Source organism: Nicotiana tabacum, chromosome 8 (genome assembly GCF_000715075.1).
Source record: "Nicotiana tabacum cultivar K326 chromosome 8, ASM71507v2, whole genome shotgun sequence".
NCBI lineage: Eukaryota > Viridiplantae > Streptophyta > Magnoliopsida > Solanales > Solanaceae > Nicotiana > Nicotiana tabacum.
This window is the reverse complement of record NC_134087.1, coordinates 104,019,453-104,046,938: the sequence shown is the minus strand read 5'-3', so window position 1 is coordinate 104,046,938 and position 27,486 is coordinate 104,019,453. Positions and strand designations below refer to the sequence as shown.

The window sequence follows — 27,486 nt, the reverse complement described above, 5'->3', positions numbered from 1 at the left end:
ACACCATTAATCTCGTTCCCCCCGAAAATCATGTTGATCGTCAGATGAGGAGCATCTTCTCATGCTTTTGAAGGTTCCACGTTATCACGATTGCAGCCGTAGTTTTTTTTAGCCCGGTCGCTTAAGAATTCTCTGAAATGGCCGTTTTTTAACAATGTTGCTACCTCCTCACGCAAATGCCTGTAGTCCCTAGTCCGCTGACCGTTGGTCCTATGGTATTCGCACGATAAATTAGGACCCCTTTGATTGGGATCGGATCTCATTGGTTTCGGGAACCGTGCATCCTTAATGTTTCTCATAGCCGACACTAGTTCCACTATACTGACGTTGAAGTTGTATTCGGATAAACTGGGGTAGGAAGAATCCTGGGAACCTGATACCTCTTTGTCCTACAATGATCTGTTATGCCAACTCTCCTATCGCTAGTGAATCTATCCGCCGACCGAAACCCATACCGCGTCCTTCGACCCTTTCATAGGGCAAAAACTAACCTCTTGAAGACCATCAATCTGTGTCGAAATCATCCTTTGATTTCTCCTTATTCTTCACCCGGTCCCGACCCTTGGTTGATGCTGGGTAACAGAGCTAATCATCCTCAATTCTTATCTTTAACTTGTACCGGTTGTGAACATCTGCCCATGTTATTGCGTGGAGCTCGAGCAAAATTTCTTTTAATTTTTGGGAAGGGTCGAAACTTCTCGAATTCAATCCTTTAGTGAATGTTTTAGCTGCCCATTCGTCCCGTACAGCCGATAGCAACATCCTTTCTTTTTCGAATCTGGTCATGAACTCCCGTAGAAATTCGGACTCTCCTTGTGCAATCCTAAATATGTCAGCCTTTCGGACATGTACCTTTCAGGCCCCTGCATGGGCCTTGATAAAAGAATCCACGAGCATCTCGAAGAAATCTATTGAGTTCTCGGGCAAGAGCGAATACCATGTCAGGGTCCCCTTTGTGAGGGTCTTCCCGAATATTAGTCCATATCAATCAAACTTTATGAAAAATAGAAGGGCTAGGGATAATGCTATTGTTATCGAGGAAGTTATCTCTAGTTTCAAAAAAATAAGTGGTAAAATTGGTAGTATATTACTTAAAATAGACCTAGAAAAAGCTTTTGATAAGATTGAATGATCATTTATCTATAAAATGCTTCTATTTTTTAAATTTCCTCCAAATATGACAAAACTTATCATGTCATGTGTTACTACTAGTATCATTGCAGTACTAGTTAATGACTCATAAATAAACTTCTTTAACCCTAATAGAGGTATTAGACAAGGAGATCCCATGTCCCCATATATTTTCATATTATGTATGGAGATACTTTCAAGATATATTAATCACCAATTTGATATCAAGCAATGGATTCCCATTAAAATATGCACCAAAGGTCCTGCCCTATCCAATCTATTCTTCGTTGACGACCTTATCCTAATGGGAAAAATAAATAACACAACATGCTCCACGATCTGGAATGGTCTTAATCTATTTTGTCAACTGTCTGGACAAAATATTATGCTAAATCCAAAATTATATTTTCAAAAAATTGCTCAAGAGATTGTATCAATAACACCTCCTCCTACTTTGGCATTAAGAGTAGTAATTCCTTCGGCAATTACTTAGGTTTTCTCATTCTACAGGGTCACCCAGACCAAAATATTCTCAATACATAATCGATATCATGCGCAACAAACTCTCTAGTTGGAAAACAAATTGCATGAACATACTTCAGTAAGATTGACTCAATCTCGTGTGGAGCTAAATTGTTCCCCTTCACCGCCGTTGTATAAGTAGTGATGTGCTCCTGAGGATCCAAAGTCCCATCATACTTCGGCATGTCTGGCATTTTGAACCGCTTCGGGATCTATTCTGGTGTCGTGCTTGGTTTGAAAGGTAACTAGGTGTATTTCTTTAAGTCCGGTCCTTTCAACACTGGTGGTGTGCCCGGAATTAATCCATTTGGGCATTATTTCCCTCATAAACCGCATGAGTTTGGTTTTAAAGGGATCATTCTCATTGTTGTTACCGGATTTGCTACCGTTTCCCACGGCCCTGTCGATGCCAACTTCGCCCCTCGGGGTGTTGTTGTCGACCCTCTACATTGTTTGGTTTGTGGGAGCACCGGGAGGAACTGGACCTCGTCCATTCCTGTTGTTGAAAGCACCCAACAATGCCTGCCACAACTCCATCATGACCTGATCTTGTCGTGAGAGGTGGCCCATAATGGCTTTTTGCCGCTCCCTCAGGATCCTTAGTGTTTCAATGGCGTGCTCGTCCTCAGCATCATCGGGAGTTGCCTATCAAACATGTCGTGGATATTGACCGCCATGGACCGGTGTGGCCTCATCCCTCTCATTGCGGGTATCACTAGTTGAATCTTCGTGCTGAGGTTGACTTCCTTAGGCCTCAATATTGTGTGCGATGTTGACATCGTTATCTGCCATTTTCTATGATTTTTGCTAAGAACAACGAATCAAACAAGTAATAGATACAAGGATCAACTCAATTAAACAACTGTCTAAGCCCCACGGTGGGCGCCAAAATATTTACCCGTAAAACAGTACAGTTGAATTTATACGTGGTTTATAGACAAGTGAATCAATTTGATCCCACAATAAAAAATAAATTAAACAAGAATATAAGACTTAGCGTTGAAATTGAGATAAAACAGCAGAAATTTTGGTTGCGGGAGTAGAGTTTCTGGAGGCAATAGTAACTATATTAATAAGCAAGAAGATAAGATATTATTGAGCTTTGAATAGTATATAGCATAAGCTTATCAGAAAATTCCCTCCTTACAATGGTTGTTGGAATCCCTATTTTGTAGTGGTACCTAGGGAACGATGTACTAGGATCAAGCCTCTCTTAAATGATAATTGTGGGGCCATTGAAGAATGTGTAACGGCAAGCTATGAATGTCATATTCTCTATAATGGATTATGTATTTAATACTGTCGAATATTCCTCATTGAATGATATCGGGTGATAGGCATCCACTTGTCTTCATGAGCAACATTCCCTTTCGGGGGCTTCCCGTGCCAGCCGAGACTGTTGCTCCTGGTCTTATCTTCCACCTGTCTTGCTTTTCCATCTGTTTTTAGTTCCATGTGTCATTTTATTAGATGGGTATTTAATAGGGACCGATTTTATCCTATACAATGTTATATAGTGAATTGATTATCTCCGCATGTAAATATAGGTCAACTGGCCGAATCATATTAAATATTTGTATCTCTTTTAATATATTTCTCGTTGTTATCTGATTTATCTTCGTTAAAAATATTCTTTGTTAGCTTTCGCATAACACTTATTTCGACACTAAAAATATCAACCGTAGTTCAATCAATCTTTTTGCTTACGTACAAGGAGACACCCGTAAGTTGTTCCTTTACGATTTATGTCAATCTATTTGGTATAAATGTGTTTCGACGATATCAAATAAAATTAAAGTAACATCTTGCAATACAAGTTGGTGTACACATGATAAGAATAAAATATTTTCTGAGTTTTTACACCGACCAAACTTAGAAACCATACAATCAATCTTGATATTTTTGCAGAACAAGCGTGGTACAGCTTGACCGCCCTGTTTGATGACTTATCTATTCAAGATCCTAGAAAACGATCTCCAAACAGCCACGTACAGTAATAATTTTTGGCCTTTTTATTGAACATTTTAATTAAGCACGTGGGAAAATCTAATGAAAATTATAAAATGTTTCATCTTAAACGACATTAATTTGCTTTGAATTATTTTTTAACTTTTCTTGCCGACCCCCTAATACCTGTTCATTGGTGAAAGATAAGGGACTTATTATACTTCATGGCGCACATGAAATCTTCACGTTAATATAGTCCGTACGTGTTTTCCGTTCAAAAGATATTTATATCTATATCTATATTATATTAAAAGCACAAAGAACCTTAATGAAATGTCGTTCGCCTTTTTAACTATTTTAAAATATTATTTATATTGGACAAATTAGTCATTTTATTATTTTCCTAATATTTATGACTTTAAAGTCAACTAAAATATTACATATTAAATTATTTTTTTATCTGAACTAATGTAGGAAGTCCTAATATTTAGGATTTAAAATCAATTAGTATTTCAATTAATCTATAGAACTATAAGGAAAAACATAAAATCTAACGTGTGAAATGTTTGGTAACATATTTCTTTTAAGGTGTGGATTCCAAACGGCAAAGTATTCTTATATGTGGCAAAAGTCTTGAAATAATTAAACTCAAACTATATTATCAAATTGGTTATAACATTTGAAAATATATTTTATATAGATCTCACACATAAATTATATAAAAATAATAAACGAAATAAATAAAGGAAAGAATTAAAAATATCAATGAAAGCGGAAGTATGGGGTTCTTGGATAATAATAGAGGTGCTTCATTTTTTAATAATGTTTTACGTTTTCATATATACAATTACTCATGTTATGTTACGAAATTTAAAATGGACCAGAATATTTCATTAATGATATTATTCTATATCATATCGTTAGCTTTTAAAATTTTAAAATATTTATCATATTTATTCAAATGTCGAGAAGCAATCCACTATAACTCAAAAATTATTAGTAATTCCAATAAGATAATTTATGAAAATCTTTAATTTTTTAAATAATAATAAATTAAGCTAAATATAAATAGATTTCTTGATTAAAAGAATAATTGTTGTTCCTGAGAAATTATTCAAATTTTAGATTTTTTGGTATATAATGATTGTTAATTCTTTGAGATTTATAAATATTTTTCTTTTTTTTTTAATTGTTTGGAACATGTCTTGCATGGATGTTTTTCATCCATTCAATTTTTTAACTATTTGAAAAAGACAATTCCTATTTAAAAAATCAAATTAGAATTTAAAATTTAAAATTTAGTATAAGGTAACATTGAGGAATATGAATAAACCTAAAATATATTATTTTCAAATTCAACATATAAGTGAAATCATTTTCCAGTTGGCACAATTCTTAAGGTATATAAATTATTTTCATAAAGACCATTGGTGATGAATGAAATCCAAAAATCAAGTAAAATATTTCAATTGACACAATCTTAAGGTACGTAAATTATTTTTATAAAGACTACCATTGATGAAAGAAATCAGAAAATCAAGCGAAATTTCTTACACTAAAATGTTAAGAGTTAAATTATTTAAATTTTAAACTTGAAAAAACAAAAACGATTCAATAGATACAAAATGTATTCAAAATAAGCAGACATTAATTTCTTTTTAATTTTTCATCAATTCTTACAATTGACTCTCTAATTTTTTTATATTATGCTATTTATTATACAATATTCATTCGATATTAGTCATTTTCAGATTTTACATTACCACTTAATTCATTTTCTTATGAACTATATGGCCAACCTCTTCATTTCAAATCTCTAAAAGAAAGAATCAAATTTAAAAAAAAAATTATATTAATTTGAAGACTCTTTAAAGAATCATGAAAAAAAATATAATAAATATCCAGTCATTTTAGATGATGTTATGACACAGAAATGATTATAATTGTCATGTAATATTCAAAAGTATGTTCCATTTAAATTTAAGAGGAAATACATGTGTTCGAACAAAAAATAGTGACCGATTTTTTAGATTTCACATTAAAAAAAAGTTAATTATTTTTCAAATATTTAGAATAGTGAAAGAACTTGTGAAATTGAAGTTATAATATTATAAAATTAATTTTTTCAGTTAAACTGTTGATTGACAATTGAGAAATTATATGAAGCAGTTTCTTTCTTTATCGAGTTAATTATACACGATCAACATGTATAGTCATCTTCAATAACTTAAAATTTTATTTATAATTAGATATAATTTTTAACTAAATCATATTTATTGAGATAGGATACACGCGCATCGCGCGTAACTAGTTATTTCTAAAATTGCAAAGACAGTTTTTGTAATTGACTGAGTTTTTAAATTTTCGGAAAGTTATTTGTTCCAAAGTTCTTTCTAAAGTAAAGATTTCCGAACTCAAGTTTTCAAATCCTTCAAAAAACTCAATAATTCTCCAAAAACACAAAAAAAAAAAAAAAAAAAAAGGAGTCTACAAAAATTGTACTAGCAGGACGTTAAACAAACGCCGGCCACCAAGCTGATGAACGTTATTGAGGTATGAGTTGGTCGGAAAAATTCATGATCATATAGAATTATAGATGACGATTGACGAAGATTCTCTCTAGGAGATATTTTAATATATAACTGCCACATATTTTCTGAGAAGTATTATTTAGTTTATTCTGAAAGTTGAATGAACTAAAAAATAATTGGAAAATGGTCCGTAAGCCACGGCCCATGGGGAGTGGCAATTTACTAGTCTGTTCTCTCGCTAGCATTCTTACATGGTGGCATACAAAGGAGAAAGCACTTTTCATATAACTTTGATATAAATATCAGGTATTAATAAATAAAAAAAATTCTATCACGGAATAGTACTTTTCTTTAACAAAAATATGAAGAAGTTTTGAAAATTTTATTGCGCCTTTCCTGTGGGTCTAAAGTCTAAACTCAAAAGAATCAAGTTGTTAACATCCTAGGAAACTTTCCTTGTTTGGTTAGTTTTTTCAAGCATTAGTGAAAATTTTACCTCTATACACCCTATTTATTATAAATTAAAATTATTTTAAAATATTATTTTCTTAGCTATCTTTTATATTTTATAGTAAAATAAGTATTTATAGTATATACTACCATAGAGGCATGAAATACACTATTTATGTTTTTCCTCTCTTAGACAGCTGGACATACCTATTTTTAAGGTGATTGTCATTACTGTATTCATGAATACATGCTCATACAGCTGGATTGCCCTGATTTTAGGCGTTTTTTACTGCTATATTCATGAATACAGCAGCGCGAATACATGTGAATACATACGCGTACCGCTGGACTGCCCTTATTTTAGGCACTTTTTACTGCGGTATTCATGAATACATGGCGCGAATACATGTAAATACATGCGCGTACAGCTAGACTGCCCTGATTTTAGGCGTTTTTTACTGTTGTATTCTTGAATACAGCAGTGCGAATACATGTGAATACATGTGAATACATGCTCGTATAGTCGGACTGCCCTGATTTTAGACGCTTTTTGTTGATGTAGTCATGTATACATGGTGTGAATACATGTGAATACATGTGCGTACAGCGGGACTACCATAATTTTTAGGCGTTTTTTGCTGTTGTATTCATGAATACAACAACGCGAATACAACGAATACACTACCGTAACAATTGAATAGTAGCTATAGGAAGTTATTATGTATATGAAAGCTATAGGAAGTTAATAGCCACTAAATAATAGTGGTTTCTAAAAATTCCTCTTAGCTATTTGCGCAGCAGTTGCGCTATTTCTCTTTTAGTTTTCTGAAATGCATGTGTTTACCTTGAAAATGGTAATTACAATTAGATCTAATTTTGTGATTCTAAGAATATGTGATTTATTTTTATGCTAGTTGTTAGACAATAGTTACTAAGTGTGAGTTAGGAAAGTAAAGTAAGAATAGAGAGCAACGTTATTATCCAAAACAAATAGTTGTGGATCGGGGCATCGGGCTGGCCTAAGCAGGGCCTCAGGGTCGAGCTAAATGCTTGACTGGGGCTGATCGATGGGGGACTAACAGCCCTAAGGGCCTTGATGATGACTCTTTATGATCAACGATGAGTAATAAATGAAGAACAATCAATGAAACTAAATCAAAGGAAAGACAATAGAGAGTGTTTAAGTTAGAGAGCAGAGAATGTTCTTGTTCTTGTTTGAATATCAGCCGTGCAAGAAATACAAGGGTCCCCTTTATATAGGAGGGAGAATCCCAACATGGTACATGTATAATTATTACAAAGAAACGTAGCTGGTACAGCTACATAATAGTCCGATATGGACTGGTACTATTCTTGCAGGTGTTGTCAGCTTTCACCACGTGCCTAGGGTATTTCCCGCTCGTTCATGATAGTCACCGATTTGTTGTTACCCCGAGATCGAACATAGGGAACCCTCGGGGTCGAACATCGGAGAGCGGTGTCTTGGGCATTCCAGATGGAGCTTCGGAATGCCACAACGATCATAAAATCGGACTCTACGATTTTAGAAGTATAAAGATAGTCCCCGCATTTCTTAGAGTGAAAATGATAAGAAAGGGTCTTGAATTCTTGCCCCTTTGATACTTCGATCACAACGTCAGTTGCACCCTATCAAGTGATTGATATGACAAATAGGGTGTCTAAAGGTCGCGTTTATACAACATTTAAAAGCCTTTGAATTAATTAAAACGGTTGGCTATTTTTTGGCCCGCTTCCAATGTACACATTTGACCTCTATAAATACTTCTTCCTTCGGCCATCTTAGCAGTAATAGCGTTTGAGCATCGATATGTTCCAATTGCGTAGGAGTTGTTCACCTTCCATGGTACCAAGCTTGTAGGGTCCCTTGTTGATCACCCCGAGGACGCGGTACGGTCCTTCCCTGTTTTGGCCTAGCTTTCCTTTATTAGGGCTTCGAGTATTTAGGGTGACTTTCCTTAGGACTAAGTCTAGATTGATCTGATACAAACTTAGGTCGCCGGGACTTCCGAGTTTGAATTAAATGAGAGCGGGGCCTTGTATTTCTTCAAAATAAAGCTTAGCCTTTTTAGGCACCGTTGATATTCCCCGAGTGAAACTTCGCTTGATCATCCGAAAATAAAGATATCCCTTAGGCTTTTGTAAATAGTCCCTGAGTGAGGAAACACTCGAACTCGGGTGGTCCTTGGGCTTAGTAATCAAGAGAACGTTTGAACTCGAAATAAAGATAGCCTTGAGGCTTTATTAATAATCCTCAGACGAGAACTGACACGGACTTAGGTAGCCCAGGGGCCAAAGAATCGGGTGAATGACCCACATTTGTAATAGTAGAGATCCTCGAGATCGGGAACCATCTCGAGGCTAGGTTTATGTGGATAGATCCTTAGAGCCAATCGTTATAGCAATAGAAATCCTCGAGACCGGGCATCATCTCGAGGCTAGGTTGATATGGGAATCCGTGACCCCTCGAACGTTGTACGACAGCGCCATTTGTATGACATGGCCACGAAGTAACCGAGGTGGCCCCACCGATACACTTATCCGAAAGTAATAATGGCCAAGTCAGAATTAATTGGCCTTTAGAGTAGGCGGGCATTCGCCACTTGCTCTATATATGAGTTTGCTTTCCTCTTATTTGAGGATTCCGTTGCTTTGAGCAGCTATCCTTTTCATAGAGTTCTCCTTCCTTGCGTCAGCTCTTTCACCATTTTAATTTAAAGCTTTCGCCTAAGTTCTCATTTCCCCTTTCTTGTTTCACCATAGTTATGGCTGTTATGCCCAAGCCCATTTATCAAGAAGAGGAGAGTTCCACCTCTGTTTCCCGCTCGGTCGCTGGTACACCGCCGGCGTCCAGTGAGCCAACCTCGAGATGTTTCATTTCGAGGAGGTACTTTTCGTTAGAGAGACCTCCCAATGTTCAGGGCCATTGGAAGTATGCATCGAAGTCCATTTCATCAATAAGAGAGGAACACCTCGAGGCAATGAGGAGAGACTGCGGATGGGGAGAAAAGGGTGGTACTGCAGGTACCTTCCCCCGAAGAGAACATCATGGCTTATGCCGAGGGGTTTTTGAATGTATACACGTACCCCTTTACATTGGGCCCTCTCGATAGGGTCGTGCTCGAGTTTTGTAGAAGATATCAGGTTACCCTAGCACAGGTTTACCCGTTGTTTTGGAGGATAGTGCTGATGATAAGGTACTTTGCAGATAAAGTCGGGCTTTAGTTCACCCTCAGCCATCTTATTAGATTGTATTGTCCCTTCCATTACCGAGGCCTGATTACTTTGTGACGCTGATACACCCGGCCCTTTGTTTCTAGTAATTAAGAAGATGGGGACCGAGGGTGGATGAGTCGATTCGTCCGAGTGTGGGCTATCGATATTATCCCCGTAGAGTTCCTGCCATTTCTCGAGAAATGGAATTTCACACGTAAGTGGTACACTTGTGTTCTTATTATTTTTTTCCATGGTGGAGGCGGGCTCCGTAAAGACGTTTTCCTTCTCTTTTTTTCAGCAATCTCGTGGCTGCCATACAAGGTTCCCGACCTGGCGGATTGGTCTCGGAAATTGGCAGCTTGCTCGACTTACGATGAGCGTAAGTGGCGAGATCTGTCTAAGGGTAGATGGGAGGCCAAACACCACGGTACGTACTATGTGGTTTGTTTTCTTTGAAAGGTACTTTCGTTTATGTGTATTAACTCCGTCATTGCAGACATTGGAGAATTTTTTGAGATGCGACCGTGCCCCCTCGGAGAGGAGGAAGGATCATCGGCTTTGGGGCCGAGGAATGATAACAAACGAAAGGAATCCTCGAGGGATGAGGGTGCTTATAGCTAGGCAAGCCCTACTCGGAGGCTCAAAGAAGATGTATCAACTGAGCATGCAGCGTCCGAGGCTTCTAGCCTCGGAAAAATGGTTCCTCCTTTGTTGTCGTCTTCTTTTCCCATCGAAGGTACTTCGAGGGGTAAAGATTTTCTGCCGCCTTCCTTTTCTACCACTGAAGGTACTTCGAGGGAAATTCGAGGCCAGGGGACGCCTAAATAAAGCGGGGTATCGAGCGACCATATTCCCATCGGGAGTGGTTCTACTGGGGCCAATTAGACCAAGCTAGTAGATGTGCGCTCAACTTTTGAGGGGGCTTAATGGCTTTGTTCTGTGGTGAATTTCGGTCGACTGTATTGGCTTTTTAGTTTTGCACTTTCATTTTCTTATTGAGCTTTTTTTTCATAGGCCTTCGACAAGCTGAAGTCCGAGCTACTCCGTCGTGAATCCAGGTTGCAAAAAGCTTTGGACTGGGAGAAATCCCTCAGGCTTCTTTGTGACAAAAGGGAAAAGGAGTTGAGACATCTTCAGTACAAGATGAATCAAAGCTTGAACTACGAAGGCCACCTCGAGAAACAGGTAACCTTTGTTTTGAGGTGATGCATGTTTCTTCTTCTATTCCTCAGAGATTAATATTTTGATACTTCAGTTGCAGAGTAAAACGGAGGACCTGGAACGCCTTTGGGGCAAAGTTGGTCAGGCCAAGTATGAGTTTAATGAGCTAAGGGCTCAGGTGGATGCCCAAGTTGCGGCCAAGAAGAATGCTTTGGCCAAGGCTTCTGCCCTTGAGGTGCAACTCCGAAATGCTCGTGAAAACGGCTCGGTCCAGACGAGTAGGATTACAAGGCTCGAGTCTGACCTTTTGAAGATGAAGGCCGAGGTCGTGGACGCCTGGGTTAAAGCCGAAGAGATTCGAGCTAAGGCTGATAAGAAAGTGGTCGTCTATTTAAAAGACATTGCCGACGCTCGAGCTGAGTTGAGAGGGGCTTCCGATAGGGAGAGCAGAAGCAATGCGTATGCCCGGTGCAAATCCCGGAGGGAAACCCTCGAGGAGATCCATTCTAAGGGCTTCGATCTCTCTGAAGAGATAGATTAGGCCAAGGTGGATGAATATGACGCCAAGTTCCTCGTATCCGGTGCCGAAGATGATGATGAAGGGGCCGATGGGGACGTAGTCCCCGAGAGGAAAGTAGACTAGGCTTTTTCTTTCTGATTCTATGTATGATGCTCTTAGAGGACATTTATAAATGAAGCTTTATATTTTTTCGCATATACATATGAAAAGAAGCCTTCTCCTTTTATGAATTTATCTATGCTTGAGTATATCTTTCTTTGTCACAGATTTTGACGTTTGTCGATGATTATCCAGGTGAACTAGACTTCGAGGAAAAACCCTTAGGTTTACAAATCGGCACTGAGTCTTGTTGGGCTGGCCCATAGGCTTTTACACGTAGGGTCAGTATGACCTCTGATATAGGCTGGTGCTTAGGCTCTTACGCGTTGGGTCAGTACGACCTTTAATATAGGCTGGCACTTGGGCTCTTACGCGTTGGGTCAGTACGACCTCTAATGTAGGTTAGCGCTTAGGCTCTTACACGTTGGGTCGATACGACCTCTAATGTAGGTTGGCACTTAGGCTCTTACGCGTTGGGTCGGTACGACCTCTAATGTAAGCTGGCGCTTAGGCTCTTACGCGTTGGGTCGGTAGGACCTCTAATGTAGGCTAGCTCTTGGGATCTTACGCGTTGGGTCGGTACGACCTCTAATATAGACTTTATTTTTCCCTCGTTAAAGACTTTTTGAAGTTTTTGTATTCGCCCGACTCTTCGACTGTTCGATAAGAACCTCGATTGTAAGCTGTTATGAAGTGATGAATGAGCACCTCAGGAGGTTTCGCTCGATGGCTGAATTGTTTTTAAGCCTGTTATTTGGAGTTGACATGATCAAAGCTCTTTTTCTTATGCCGAGGGTAGCCTGATTAATCGGTTTTTTTTGAAGTTTTTTCGAAGTAATTGAAGGCTAGTGATTTTATGGTGATGGTCGGGCATCCCCGAGCCACGTTAGTTTGGCCGAAGCCTTGTGACCGTAGTCATTGTGTTTGGCCGTAGCCTTTAGTCCCCGAGTGAAGTAGCTTCGGTGTCTATATCGAGGGTATGCCTTTTTAGGGTTCTTACAAGTTTGAATATATAGCCTTAACTTAAGATCAGGATTATGTCTTTTGTAAGGTCTTATAAATTTGATCATGCCTTACTTGAGGCCTTACCGATAGGTTACTTGGCACAAGTATAATTCATGTCTTGCTTGAGGTCTTACAGATTCTTGGTACAAGTATGATTCATGCCTTTCTTGAGGTCTTACAGATTCTTGGTACAAGTATGATTCATGCCTTGCTTGAGGTCTTACAGATTCTTGGTACAAGTATGATTCATTCCTTGCTTGAGGTTTTACAGATTTGGTATTGCCTTATGGAGGTCTTATGAGCTCGAGGTTGCCCGCACGGGGCCCTATGGCCTCAAGTTTTTGATAGCTCGATGGGTGACAGTCGCTTGCAGTCCCCGAGACTTCGAGCGCTTTTTTGGCTTTGGAGCCGTTTTTTGTAAACTTTGATGTTGCCTCATTGAGGGCTTATGAATTCAAAGTTTCTGACCCGGAGGTCTTACCGCTTCGAGTTTTTGATGTCAATCCCCGAGTGTCGGGAAATTTCTGGCCCTGGAGCCGTTTCTTGTAAAAATAGCAGATTTCTTTGAAGCGCAAAGCGTTTTTGGTGGTAAAAGATACTCCTTTGATTACTTGGTACAATTATAAATGTTTTCATCGTCAAGGGTTCAATTATTCTATACGGAAACAGTTCATTCGACCGTTTGGCCCGATACATCACCTTCATATCGAGACCCTTTTTGGCTCATCTTGACTTTTTCGAGAAGGTGATCTCTCGGGGGGATGCCCCCAATGTTCGAGGTTGATTAAAGAGAAGCCTTGAATACTTGTTAAGTCCTCCTTAGGTAGCATATAGATGTTGCCTCGTTAAATACCTTGCCGGTAAAACCCTTCTTGGGATAAAATCCGATCGAAGGAAAAGAGTGCAAAACATGCTTTAAAAACTAAGGTCTTCAAGATGGAGAGTGCTTCGATTGTTCTTACCGGAATCCTGTACATAGGTTAGTGGAAAACATAAATGAAAAAGGGAGATGGTTATACCTTAGTAGTGATGGCGCTTCGAGCCTCGATATTCTTCAAATGTTTGCTCCGGGGATGCGGTACGGTCCTTTGCTAATTGACTTGGGTGTAGCCGAGAATGTAGCTCGTGATTGCTACTTCGTTGTTTGCTTATCCTTTGGCTCCTTCGATGTTGAAGGTGTCGATGTCGGTGCCACATTGTGCACCGCGAACATCTCTCTTGTTGCATGTTGTTCCCCGTATACAGTTTTTATTCCGTCCTTCGTCGAAAACTTCATCATTTGATGAAGGGTTGATGGTATTCCTCTCATGCAGTGTATCCACGGCCTTCCGAGCAAGGCATTGTACCTCATGTCCCCTTCGATGACATGAAATTTGACCTTTTGGGTTGTGCCGTCCACGTTGACTGAGAGGGTGATTTCCCTTTTCGTTGTCTCGCTCGCCATGTTAAATCCATTGAGGACTCGAGAGGCGGGTATGATCTGGTCCAGCAGTCCGAGCTGCTCCACCACCCTTGACTTGATAATGTTGGCCGAGCTACCTGGATCCACAAGCACACGATAATGTCATGTCCCCTTCGATGACATAAAATTTGACCTTTTGGGTTGTGCCAGTCACGTTGACCGGGAGGGTGATTTCCCCTTTCGTTGTCTTGCTCGCCATGTTAAATCCGTTGAGGACTCGAGAGGCGGGTACAATTTGGTCGAGCAATCCGAGCTGCTCCACCACCCTTGACCTGATAATGTTGGTCGAGCTACTTGGATCCACAAGCACATGCTTAATTTGAAATGTATTTATAAGAAAATAAATTATCAATGCGTCGTTATGAGGCTGAGACAGGGTCTCGATGTCCTCATCGCTGAATGTGAGAGCGTCCTCGGGTACGTAACCTCGAGTTCACTTCCCCTAGTGATGTATATTTTTGTTCTTTTGACAATGGGTTCATGCAGGATGTCGATTCCTCCAACGATCAAGTGGATGACATGTTGTGGCTCATTTGTTTCATTTTTCCTATTTGTTTCTCTTTCCCGAAATTGATTCTTGGCTCGGTCGCTGAGGAATTCTTGGAGGTGCCCTTGGTTGATTAGTTGGGATACTTCTTCTCGGATATGTCTACAATATTTGGTCCTATAACCGTGTGTGCCGTGAAATTCGCACACCAAGTTAGGGTTCCTTTGCGACGGATCTGATAGTACGGGTTTTAGCTACCTGGTGTCTCTGATTTTGCTGATGGCGGATACGATGTCCGAAACATCAATGTTGAAGTTGTATTTATACAATCCGGGTGCCTTCATTGGTCTTGTATGTTTATCGAATCCGTCTCTACTCACGAGTCCCCGAGGATTCTGACCTCGATCTGCCCTTCGATCATTTCAGGGTATGTTACACCTTGGGGCATTTCTTCGATCTTCAGTATATGGTTGGTACCTTTCCTTGTTTGGCTTTGGTTCCTTGGCCAGGAGCCTTCTAGGATATACTGAGCCCGAGGGGGCTCCTAGTTGGTCACCCTCGACCCTAATCTTCGATTGACATCTGTTGTGGACATCCGACCAAGTCACGGCAGGATATTCAACCAAGTTCTGCTTTAGTTGCTTTGAAGCTACTGAGCTTTGTTCGTTCAAACCTTGGGTGAAGTCCTACACTGCCCATTCATCGGAGATTTGTGGTAATTCCATTCGCTCCATTTGGAAGCGAGATACAAACTCCCGGAACATCTTATTTTGTCTTTATTTGATTTTGAAGACGTCGGATTTTCTTGTAGCAACCTTGATGGCACCAGCATGTGCCTTTATAAAAGAATCTTCCAGTATGGCGAATGAGTCTATCAAATCCGGGGATAGGTTGTGATACCATATCATGGCCCCTTTTGAAAGTGTTTCCCCGATTTTCTTCAACAAGACGGATTCAATTTCGTCGTCCTTCAGGTCGTTTCCCTTTACAACACAAGTGTAAGTTGTGACGTGCTCGTTGGGATCCGAGGTTCCATTGTATATCGGGAGATCGAGCATTATGAATTTCTTCGGAATGGGCTTCCGAGCCACACTTGACGGGAATGGCTTTTGTATGTATTTCTTTGAATCAACACCCTTCAGGATCGGGGGTGCACCCGGGATCTGATCGACCCTTGAATTGTAGGTCTCCACCTTTTTATCATTAGCTTCTATCTTTTTTTCACCCAATTCAATCATCTTTGTGAAGTCCTCGAGCATCTTCATAATAGCAGGGTCGGTTGCTAGTTGTCGCTCGATCTTTTCGGCACCTGTTCAGCTTGAGGAGTCATTTCCGGTGCTGTTGTGCTTGGAGTTTTTGGTGTCTTTGCAGTTGAGCAATCGCCAGCTGTTGTGCCTGCAACATCTCAAAAATAACGTGAAGGCTAACCTCTTGTTCCTCCTGAGCTGGGGTTTTCTGAGCTTCTTGTTGGTTTTCTTGGCCTATACTCCTGTTAGTGTGGGAGCTTATATTGACATGATGGGCATTGCGTGAGACCACATCCACGGGAATTGGCTCTGGTGCATCCTCAGGGTTTCGCAGTGGTACACCGACACCTGGAACAGCTACGCTATTCTCTCCATGGTCTTCAAGACCTTTGTTTTCATGTGCATTCACTAAGTTAGACATTTTGACCTGAAATCAAAGATTCTTGGGCAAGAAAAAGTGTAAAGAATAACTTGTGTTTTTTAGTAAACCAGCACGAAAATAATCACTATTATTTGTAGCCCCACGGTGGGCGCCAAACTGTTTACCTCAAAAATGGTAATTACAATTAGATTTAATTTTGTGGTTCTAAAAACATGTGATTTATTTTCATGCTAGTTGTTAGGCAATAGATGCTAAGTGTGAGTTAGGAAAGTAAAGTAATAGTAAAGAGTAGTGTTATTATCCAAACCAAATAGTTGTGGATCGAGGCCTCAGGGTCGAGCTAAATGCTTGACTGGGGCCCATCGATGGGGGACTAAAAGTCCTAAGGACCTTGATGATGACTTTTTATGATCAATAATGAGTAATAAATGAAGAACAATCAATGAAACGCAATAAATGTAAGTAATAAATCAAATGAAAGACAATAGAGAGTGTTTAAGTTAGAGAGCAGAGAATATTCTTGTTCTTGTATTGAATATCATCCGTGCAAGAAATAGCAAGGGTCCCCTTTATATAGGAGGGGGAATCCCAACATGGTACATGTATAATTATTACAAAGAAACGTAGCTGGTATAGCTACATAATAGTCCGGTACGGACTGGTACTATTCTTGCAGGTGTTGTCAGCTTTCACCACATGCCTAGGGTATTTCCCGCTCGTTCATGATAGTCACCGATTTGTTGCTACCCCGAGGTCAAACATAGAAAACCGGGGTCGAACATCAGAGAGCGGTGTCTGGGACCTTCCAGATGGAGCTTCGGAATCCAACAACGATCATAAAATCAGACTCTACGATTTTAATCGTATACAGCATGGTTTGTGCTACGATCAAAATATCCTAATTAGGGTAGGGGTGAAGCCGCCATTTGCTTACTTTCTTCCTCTTCTTTTCCTCCTTTATTTCCTTGGGAAAAGGCAAAAATCCTACAGATTTTATGGGGCAGTACTTAAACAACAAGTTCCCTTCCACTTGAATCATATATAAACCTTGCAGTATCATAACCAAACTACTACTTATGTAGCAAATGATTAAATAGCAAAATGAAAGAGGAAATGAACAGTTTCTTTCTTCTATTGGTTACCGAGTAGAAAGGAAGTTTAAAAGATTTCTGTGTGGATTTCTGTTAGATTTGGGTGTGCCGACATCTCGACTTTTGTTTAGGAAGGACGACGAAATTAGCACCATTAACGGATATTTTCAACACGCTATGCTATTCAGCTTGTCTCTATTATTCTACTTCATTTAAGCTGACATAATTTTTTTTTTTTTTTTAATTGACTTTGCAACTTAACTTCAAAGTTCTGAACTTCTGTCTCGAAAAAGCCAAAATCAAGTGAGATTCAGCTGTAACGAAACATGAAAATCGTGAAAATGGCAACCTTGACGTGGAACAAGTTATGAGGACAATATAACAGTTGTATCAACTAACATATCTGAGGCATTAGCATTTAGCACCGAGTTTTGAAACCCAAAGAACACGAGAAAGGTACAAAAGAACAATTTTCTTTATTCAGTTAATTGTCGGTAGATTGAAAGTAAACTAATTCGCAGTCAAATATTTATTATGGGAGACAAGAATGAATGAATATGATCTTCTACGAAGAAATTTGTGTCCCGGACTTCACATGTTCATTTTATGTTATAGTGACAAGAGGTGTGCAGCTTAATCAGGAAAAAACCAAATTTGACAAAAGGCAGTGCTCCACTTCAATAGAATTAAACATTTGAAGGGTAAAAAGATGCTGAATCATAAACTACTGCTCGTTTAAGTTCAAAATACCAGTACATAACATGGAAATTTCGACAAATACTTCTCTCCTAGTGCCTGTAAGCTCTGATTGACTATTTTATTTACATCCATACCATTAAAGGAGGATGAAGTATAAAAGGCAAAAGCTACAACTACAACATTTGAAGAACAAAAAATTACATGTGCCTTTCGGGAAACAAATTCTACATCTAGATTACAAAAAGGGTAGCTTTTGCTTTTTCTCCTATCAAACCTATTGTACATGTCAAGTAACTCTACTACAGAGATATCTACAAAAAGAATGTGTGCTCAAACGAATACTGCCAAAAGATCAGCGTGTTGTTTTCAGAAAAGTAGTTTAAAGTTCATGGATCAGCAGATAGGTTTTCACAGACACAGGAGACTATAGAACACCAGAGGTATGAACGCATTATCCAGCTGGGCAGTGTAGGCTTCCAACAGACCACTTACTGTCACAGCGAAAAGAAGAGAAAACCAGTTCTGCACAATTGCCAGCACAGCATCAAAACCAATCACAAAGTTAATAATGAGAATCTTAACAATAGTTGGCTTTCATAATTAAAAAAAATTGTGAGGTTGCGCCATTCGCTGATCTCAGTGCCTACTTTAATTCGAGGATTCAGCCCCAAGAGGGCATGAAATCAATAGGTTTTGGGATAATTAGGGGCCACTAAGCAATTAGAATGAGGTTCATTATTCTAAAGGATAGGAGGTTAATTTTAAGGTGATCTCACATTATGCCTCATCAGCATCAGTTAGAATAAGTTCAAGCTGAATAACTACAAATTGTATTGAAGCAAGGCCACATAATTTCCTTTCTCATTAATATATAAACATGTACAAGAGCACTTTTTTGGTCTGAACAGGATTGCAGATAGCCCTTTGTACATGTGCTTGAGGGAAAGAGCTACCTGATCTACGATGTATCTAGATGTAGCCAGAAGTGGAAGTAGAATGGAACATGCAGCCAGGACAGATGTTATGCCAGCAGCAGTGCCTTCAATTGTCTTCTCTGCCAAAGAGAATTAATAGATTCAGATGGTGAGGGATACAAAAGAAGCAATGACGAAACATGAAAGAGAACAGAGACATACTGCCAGTTTTGCTCCAGCGGAGGACCCCATACTTGTAGCCAACCACTGATGCCTGCACAGAGGATTAACATTAATATTTACAGTGCACAAATGATAATCAATAATGAGCCACCAACCCTAAACTCATTCTATACTACTCAATCTACCAATCCTCTCTTCCCTACTGCAGTTAGTTTTTTCTGCAGAAGTGTTGTGCTCGCTTGGACTAAAGCCAAGTCACAACTTTATAAATCTTTCTTCATTGCAGATCGTTTATTGTTGTCGTCCTCTAGAACACCAATAAAGATGCAAGAAGGTCTGCCGGCCACAAGGCCAACAGCAGGAAAGCTTTCTACCAAGAGATCAGGGGACACCAATCCTGTACATCAGTATAATCCTTTTCAATAAGCGATCTAGTGAAAAGATGCCTTTCCAGATTTTCTCACTTTTCAAGCATGTTAGACTTTCTGCATCGTACTAGAACCCTAAATTTCAGGAGTTCTTGGAAAGCATATTTTCTAGTGCAGGGAGAAAGATATAGGACAAGCAACTCTACCATTGTATCTCCAATTCCAAGGCTCAAGATCCCAGCGAAAGGGGCTAATGGTCGGTCACTGAAACCAGAGGAAAACCAGATAGGAAGTGCACATCCTAATAAGAGGGAAAAATGGCTGAAAGCGGAAAGGAGGCAAATGGTTAGAGTTAACAAAAGGAATATGCTGTAGCTAGTTTATGTTATGGAGGAATCATTTCAAACCTGACAATAAGAAGATCAGTGTCACGATGATCTGTAAAGGCATTCATAAATTGGTGCACAAGCTGTCCCAAGGGCCAGATTCTCCATATCTGTCCCAAAAGTCATGACAAATATTGTGAAGTATCATGTCAACTAGCATCATGAATAGCTTATGCATTGCCACAAATTATAAGGAGTTCACCAAGAACATAGGTAACAAAGAAAAAGAAAAATGATATTTTAACATGTTGCATTTTACAAGTATATATTACATACTTCTATCTTAACAAAAGTGTAACAATTTATTCAGACTTCAGTTATATTACTGGTTGATCCTTATCATGTACAAGAAGTTTCATATCAAAAGCCAGTATGAAGTGAACATAAGATATTTTTTAGAGAAAAGAAGTTGTGGTTGCAACATAAACAAAATGTTAATGTATCATTTTACATTATAACTTTTTCAGATTAACAAGTATCATTATAAGGAACAGAAATTACAAGCAGCGTGCACAACTGACCAGGAATTCATTCAAAGATCAAATGGAACTTTGATTTATTAATGGAAAGCAGTATTATCAAAGGCGAAAAGCGCAAAAAAGCTCTAAGGTCCGCTGAGGCTTTAAGCGCAAATAAAGCGTGGGCTTTAATCAAAAAAGGCGCAACTGAAGAAAAAGTAAAAATATGTATATGTAGTCCAAGACTAATAATTATAAGCATAAATAACAAATATCCACAAAGAAATTGAATTTTTTTTACGACAAAGCGAAATATCAATTGTTTAATGTCGCATTTTCAAGATTACATTCATTGGCAAGGAAAAGTATGCCATAGAGCCTTGATGCGACACTAAAGCGCCCACAAAGCGAGGCGAAGCGCTCAACATGTTTTGAGCCTCGCTTCAGCGCGTTTTAAGTGCGCCTTTGACAACACCGCATTGAACATTCCCTCCATATGGCCTACCACAACCACAGCCATAAGATCCAAAATTATAAGAAATTGCACAGGAACATTGGATAGTTGTACCCAATGAAATCCAGAAACAAGACAAGAGTGCAGTGAAACCTTACTCGTATAGTTTCCAATATCAAGAAAACTGCCAAAGCTGCACCAAAAGCCAGATCAAGAAACTTCGGCTGAGAAAGGGATAGATGGTCAATACAACTCTCATAAAAACAAATAATAGGCCCAAAAGGAGAAAGGTTTCCTAAAGAATTTCAACTTAAATCACCTGAAGTATGAGAGCAGGAACAAACATCAAAACAGCCATTAAATGGTAGTATTTCCGAAGAAGAATCCTCTCAATCTTACTGCTCTTTGAAATGTTGTAAAACCGAATAACTGATACATAAATAACAACCAACCAATATATACACAACGACAACCTTTTAAGCGGTTCTGACAGAACAAAGTCCAATACCCTGCAACAATCACAAGACAGAGAATACCAAAATATGAGCAAAAGATAGCACTCCCTCCGTTTCAATTTAGATGATGTAGTTTGATTTAGCACAAAGTTTAAGAAAAGAAAAAAAAAAGACTTTTGAAACATGTGGTCCTAAAAGCTTAAGGGCAAAAGCTTTGTGGGACCATGACATTTAAGGGTAAAGTGGATAAAATGAAAAGTTTAAAGTTAAATTGCTTCCAAATATAGAAATGTGTCATTTAACACTTTCCATATATTTGGAGGAAAAGATATATGTTTTGATTCACTGAAAAATGATATGAGAGCTATTCACTGTACAAATGAAGGAGCAGGTAGCCGAACAAAGAATTGAGAATCTCCTCTTAATTGAGTTTAGTTTTATCATTCTACCTTGATGGTTCACCACTTGGAGAGATGGTAGCAACAAGCCTAGGGCTGAGTTAAAACCTCAAGGGCTCAACTCAGTTCATAGGTCTTTGGCTCCACTTGGATAGATGGTAGCAACAAGCCTAGGGCTGAGTTAAAGCCTCAACGGCTCAACTCTGTTCATAGGTCTTTGGCTTGAACTCAAGCTTAACCGACCTTGGCAAATAAAGGTTGATGTTACTTAAGCTAGAGCTTGGCTTAAAAACTAAAATTGTGTGAAAATATCAAAGCTCAAAAATCATGCCTCCACAATTATTTAGGATCTTCGAAACTAAATTTTGTGAAAATTGCCATTGAAAACCACATACTAATGTTGAAATGCTGGAGGTAGCCACTGATGGTGAAGTAGAAGATGAAAAATAAATATGAAAATAGCAGGTGAGAATTGCATAATTTTGTGGCTCAGAATCTGATTCAATGGTATCAATATCCAGAGCAGGTAGGTATAACATAGGAGTTAGAAGAGCTTAACACGTTACCAACAAATGATCCTATAACTTCAGGAACCACATTTTTAAAAACTGAACAACAACGCTGAACTTGGCTGTTTAGAGCAAATTCCTGGTCAATTACAATCTTTTTTCTCTTTTGCTTCAAAATACTAAAGGAATACTGAGTAAGAATGTAAACTTTATCCCAAGAAGTCTTAACTATTAGAATACTCAAGTACATACAGACCAATGAAAAAGAAGCAAGAAAAACATCTAAACATCCCATCCAAGATACAGCAAAGTCTTCTCAACTCTTGTCCTTCTTGTTCGAGTACTTATTTTTAAAAATAAGTATTCTTTAACTACCAGCTATAAGTCACACAACTTCTTGCATAGTATCAGGTAACTGTTCATCAATAAAACCTAATTGTCTAATGTAAGAGTGAATCATCCCTACAAACCATTAGACCTCCATCAACCAAATCATGCAACAGAATAACAATATGCAACATAATATGTCCAATTATCCGACAGAAATGAGTTCTAAAGGGAGGCTTACCATAGAAAAGGGTGCACATGAAAATCTTGAACAAGCTGCATCCATGATGGCACAGCTATAACAAGAACACATATGAGGGAAACATAGAACACAAGAGATCGCCTCATTTGATTATCTCCTCTATCTCTAGAAGGTGCCGAGCTGACCCGCTCCAAAATTTGAAGCACGTTTTTAAATAGCATAGGGAAAATAAGAAGGCCAGTAATCAATCCCTAGAACATAGTGTTACCTTTCGTGATCAGTACTCTGAATCGAAATCTTTTACTTTATATGGAAAGAAGAGGATAGTCTAGAAAACTAACAGCTTGTACAATACCTGAATAATAATGCTAACTTCACTTCTCTGGACTCCATATGGTACCGTCACTAGCTTAGATGCTGTAAAGTACCCATGGGACTGTTCACAGACACAATACTGCTTATTAGGTATCCATTTCATCTGATATCAGAGAAAGTAAAAGTATGAAACTAACCTTAGCAGCAGTACAAGCTAGCATATCACTGAAATAGATAACAAGGCCAACAGTAACCAGTAACGCTTCTCCTAAGAAGAGAACCAAGAATGCAAATTAGTGTGCAGAAGACAAAGGACCATTCATCAAATAAAGCAAAACGTAATAGGACAAGTCAAATGATTTTGAGCCTCTGTTCTCTAATATAAACAAGAAATATAGATTGCCGAAATAAGCCATGTTCAAACAGCACTTTGTGTGGAATAAAGTATGTTCCACGCATGCAACTTAATATCCAACTCATTGTTCAAAGTTGCAGAATTTGATATGGAATTGGAGGGTCCTTATTCGGCAGCAGTCATAGCAAATTGATCGTAGATCAGCATTAAGTGCACTTTAGCTGCATATAGGCTTAAAAAATTCTTATATTAGAAATAATTTGTGAACTTTGAGGTGATTATTTGAATCATTATTTTAATCTACTTAACTACTAAAAACACATTCAATGTTGTATATAATTCGTAGGAATCCTCCTTCAAACTTCAGATAAGATAACTTCAACAAACTACAAGACAATCCTACATCATATTTGACATTACAATACCCAAGTAGCTTTAATCTTCTCTAAAAGGCGAGACATGCTTCCAACTAACACCAAATGTGAGCCACCCTAAAATAAGAATATAAAAAGAAAGTTTGAAAAGTATAAAATTTACAGTCAAGTTTCAGATCATTTTATATTAAGACTTTTTCTTTCCCATAGTTCGACTACAATTTTTCATGAGAAAAGAACAAGAAATAAAGGTTAATCCTAAAAAGAGTGAAAAAGTGCCAATATCATCTTCGTATTCGGTAGATTTGTCTTTACACGATATTATCACCAATGTGTCGATAACATCTGTATTACCTACTACATTTTTGCGTCATCTGGCGTGACTACAACAGGAGCCATTAAATATGAATCATCAGCTATGCAGCAGTGGGATGGATATGAATCGACAGATATGTAGTGATGGAACGTATACACATCAGCAGATATGTAACTGTATCCGCCAATTGTTTAAACCGTGACCAAATTGAACTGGGAAACTGGCAGAATGAAGCTCTAGGTAAAAAAATTCCTTCATATTGTCTAACAGCCAAATAAATCTTAGTTTTATTGTGATTAGTGGAGAGAGAATGTGAACTGAATCTTTGCACAACAGAGTGGACCCTCATACCAAGTGTGCAATTTGGTAGTTGTGATGCTACAGATATATCCAGTAAAATAAAAAACGTAGTAACATGACCAACCAATTGAAGCGCATGCTGGAAAAGTGTGAAGAATATTCTGAATTAGCTTTACTGCTGCAAATCCATGAAAGAATAGCCACAATAAGATTGCTACTGCATCCCAACCTACAGGAGATGTTGGCCAAGAATTGTTAAGAAAGGCTCAACTAACTTATTGGGTTGACCAATGAATGAATAAGTGAATATAAGGAAGAGAAATTGACCTACCACCATGAGATTTCACAGCAAATGACACACAGCAGACTCCTAAATACAACGCTATGCAACTTAAGCTAACGCGAAAAGTAGCACAATTCTTGCTGTCTGATTGACGGTAAAAAATGAAGCAGAGATAAGCTAGCACGGTGAAGCAACTTGCAGATGTCACCCAATATAGTAGTTGCAGATTTTCAAGCTCTGTTAAGAGGTCAAAATCAAAAGAAGTCAGTCATACATGTGAGGCAAGGTAGGAATCAACATAAGTCCTGAATACAATCTTACCATACTAACTAAAGTTTCTAATGGAAATCGACCTATTAGGTGAATAAATATGTAAAACACAACCACGCTCCTTCTCAACTACATAAGCAGAGGCAAGATTATACCTTTCCCTACTAAACAGCCCTTTTCCATATACAAACATCACAAGACAGAACGTAACTTAACAATCTTTTGAGATAAGAGATTCAGTAGACAGACACATAAGCACAATATAGTAAATATTAAAACAAATAGTGTTAACTTGCAGTCTATCGGAAATAGTCTTTCTGCCCTTTCAAGAGTAGGGGTAAGGCTGCGTACATCCTACCCTCCCCAGACCCCACTTGTGTGATTACACTGGGTGGTTGTTGTTGTTGTTAGTGTTAATAACCTATCAATTTACAGCAAAATTATCCTTATTCTTCACACTGCACTTTTAGGCATCACAATTGTCATTGCTATTTCATGTTTAACTAGTTATGCTGTTTAAACCCTCATTTATTTCCTGAAACAATCCATTATCATTTTCAATAAAAAACAATAATGAGTGTTATACCTTCAGTTCCGACTTGATTTAAAGATACTGCTCTTGTAATCTGGATCAACTTTGATACTATAAGCCCAGGAAGCGTTACTGCCCCCAAAAATATACCTGATGACGCACCAGGCCTGAAAAATAGTACCACAACTTACATAAATAAACAGTACAAGGAAAAATATATCAATAGGAGCATAAATTAAAAAGAACAATATTCATTCAGAAATTAACCATATTCAACCACATATTTCCAATTAAATAAACAAAATAATAACTAAAGCAAAAACTGTAAACTTGTAAATTGCAGCTGCAGCCTAGTGGTTAGAACTGTAACTCACAAGCTATTCTATCGGCCAATCCAAAAGAAGATTTTTTTAAATAAAAAAAAACAGTGACCATCATGATAATTGCGGTGGGTTAGCATAAAATTAATCAGAAATAAACCTGGTTTTGAAGAAGTGAGAGAGGGAAAGTGAAGAAGAGGCATCGACGGAGATCTCGACAGAGAGGGCGAGGAGAGAGAGGAGAGAAAGGGAGAGAGATTCGGAGAGGAGAGATTGGGGGATAGAAAAGACAATTCGAGCAATGAAGAGTGCTACCACAGCTCTCTCGCCGGTGAGAAACGACGGCGACGAAGCCATGGGTTTCCGAGCTGAAATTCAATTGAAGAAATCATCCATTTTGGCGTAAATAGGAAGAATTGTAGTAGACGCACGCGACCCGTGTGAACTGGGAATTCGGTGGGTTTGGCGCGCACCCGTTTTTTTTATATATCCGCTGTTGAAATGTCAGCTGATCTACCACCTGCTTCTTTCCTCGTTTCTGATTTCTTTTCTTTTCTCGGATTTTCGCGTCAATACTACGTCGTTTGTTTGTTTTCTCTCTTTCCGTTGGTGGAACTACGCCTTGAAGTTTTCAACGGATATTCGTCCGTTTTCTTTTTTTTCCGAATTAGTGTTTACTTTTTTTGTCTCCCTACTCTGACCATCAACAAATCACGCATTTGTTTCTAGAAAGTGTTAAAAATTACTCCATCTGTTTCATATTAAATGAAGTACTTTACTTTTTAGTCTGTTTCAAAATAAATGACACATTTCTAAATTTGAAAATAATTCAACTTTAAACTCTTTCATTTTACTCATTTACCCTTAATGAAAAACTTTTATAGCAACACAAATGTCTTGGCCCCACTGTGACGACCCGGCCAGTCGTTTCATGAGTTACCGCTTCGTTTTCCCCATTTCTGCTTCTTTATGCTTTGTTATCCGTGTTTTGCAGTATCGGGTTAGTCGGATCGAATCCGGAATGATTTTGGTAAGGTTTGAGACACTTAGTCTTTTTGGAGTGAGTTTAGGTTGGAAAAAGTCAACTGGATGTTGACTTGTGTGTTAGAGGGCTCGGATGTGAGTTTCGATGGTTCGAATAGTTTCGGGAGGTGATTTGGAACTTAGGAGTGTGATCGGAATGAGTTTTGGAGGTTCGGAGTAGATTTAGGCTTCAATTGGCGAAGTTTATATTTTGGTGATTTCCGGTTGGTAGGCGAGATTTTTATATAGGGTTCGGAATGGAATTTCGAGGGTTGCAGTAGTTCCATTGGGTCAGTTGGGATGTGTGTGCAAAATTTCAGGTCATTCGGACGTGGTTTGGTTGGGTTTTTGATCAAAAGCGAAATTCGAAATTTTTTTGGAATTTAGGCTTGAATCCGATGTGTTTTGGTTGATTTGATGTTGTTTGAGGTATTTTGAAGATTGGTACAAGTTTGAATAAGATTATGGGATAAGTTGGTGCTTTTGGTTGAGGTCCCGGGGGCCTCAGGGTGATTTCGAATGGTTGACGAAGAAGTTTGGATTTTTGGTGAGCTGCAGACTTTTGCTGCTTCTGGTATTCCCACACCTGCGAATTGGGGACCGCAGGTGCGAGAAGGGAGGTCGCAGAAGCGGAAAAATGCCTGGAAGATAGGAACCGCAGATGCGGTTGTGGGACCGTACCTGCGAAGGCGCATATGCGGTATGGGGATCACAGATGCGATTTTGGCCGTTAAGTGAAGAACCGCAGAAGCGGTTAGTTGGTCACATATGCGGTA

At 38.7% G+C, this 27,486-nt stretch overlaps 1 protein-coding gene across 1 annotated transcript; it reads right to left on the bottom strand.

The window, feature by feature from the left end:
• Positions 1-17,982: 17,982 nt before the first annotated feature.
• LOC107815285 (dolichol kinase EVAN) lies at positions 17,983-26,209 on the bottom strand. Its single transcript, XM_016640842.2, has 14 exons — positions 25,848-26,209; positions 25,422-25,534; positions 24,614-24,802; positions 24,407-24,511; positions 23,135-23,205; positions 22,978-23,058; positions 22,662-22,873; positions 21,051-21,240; positions 20,890-20,955; positions 19,841-19,929; positions 19,640-19,754; positions 19,105-19,156; positions 18,922-19,022; positions 17,983-18,490 (listed from the first exon to the last, which is right to left on the bottom strand). Exons 1-14 carry the CDS (start codon positions 26,042-26,044, stop codon positions 18,377-18,379), a joined length of 1,695 nt encoding a protein of 564 aa, XP_016496328.1. The 5' UTR covers positions 26,045-26,209; the 3' UTR covers positions 17,983-18,376.
• Positions 26,210-27,486: the final 1,277 nt, after the last annotated feature.

Bases quoted from the DNA above. Each gene is read 5' to 3' on its own strand.
- LOC107815285 (XM_016640842.2), bottom strand. From the start codon at position 26,044: ATGGCTTCGTCGCCGTCGTTTCTCACCGGCGAGAGAGCTGTGGTAGCA. The intron at 19,157-19,639 runs GTAGAGTTGCTT...TCCTCTGTGCAG, and splicing joins TTGGAATTGGAGATACAATG to GCATCAGTGGTTGGCTACAA. The intron at 19,023-19,104 runs GTATGTCTCTGT...TCTCTTTGGCAG, and splicing joins CCGCTGGAGCAAAACTGGCA to AGAAGACAATTGAAGGCACT.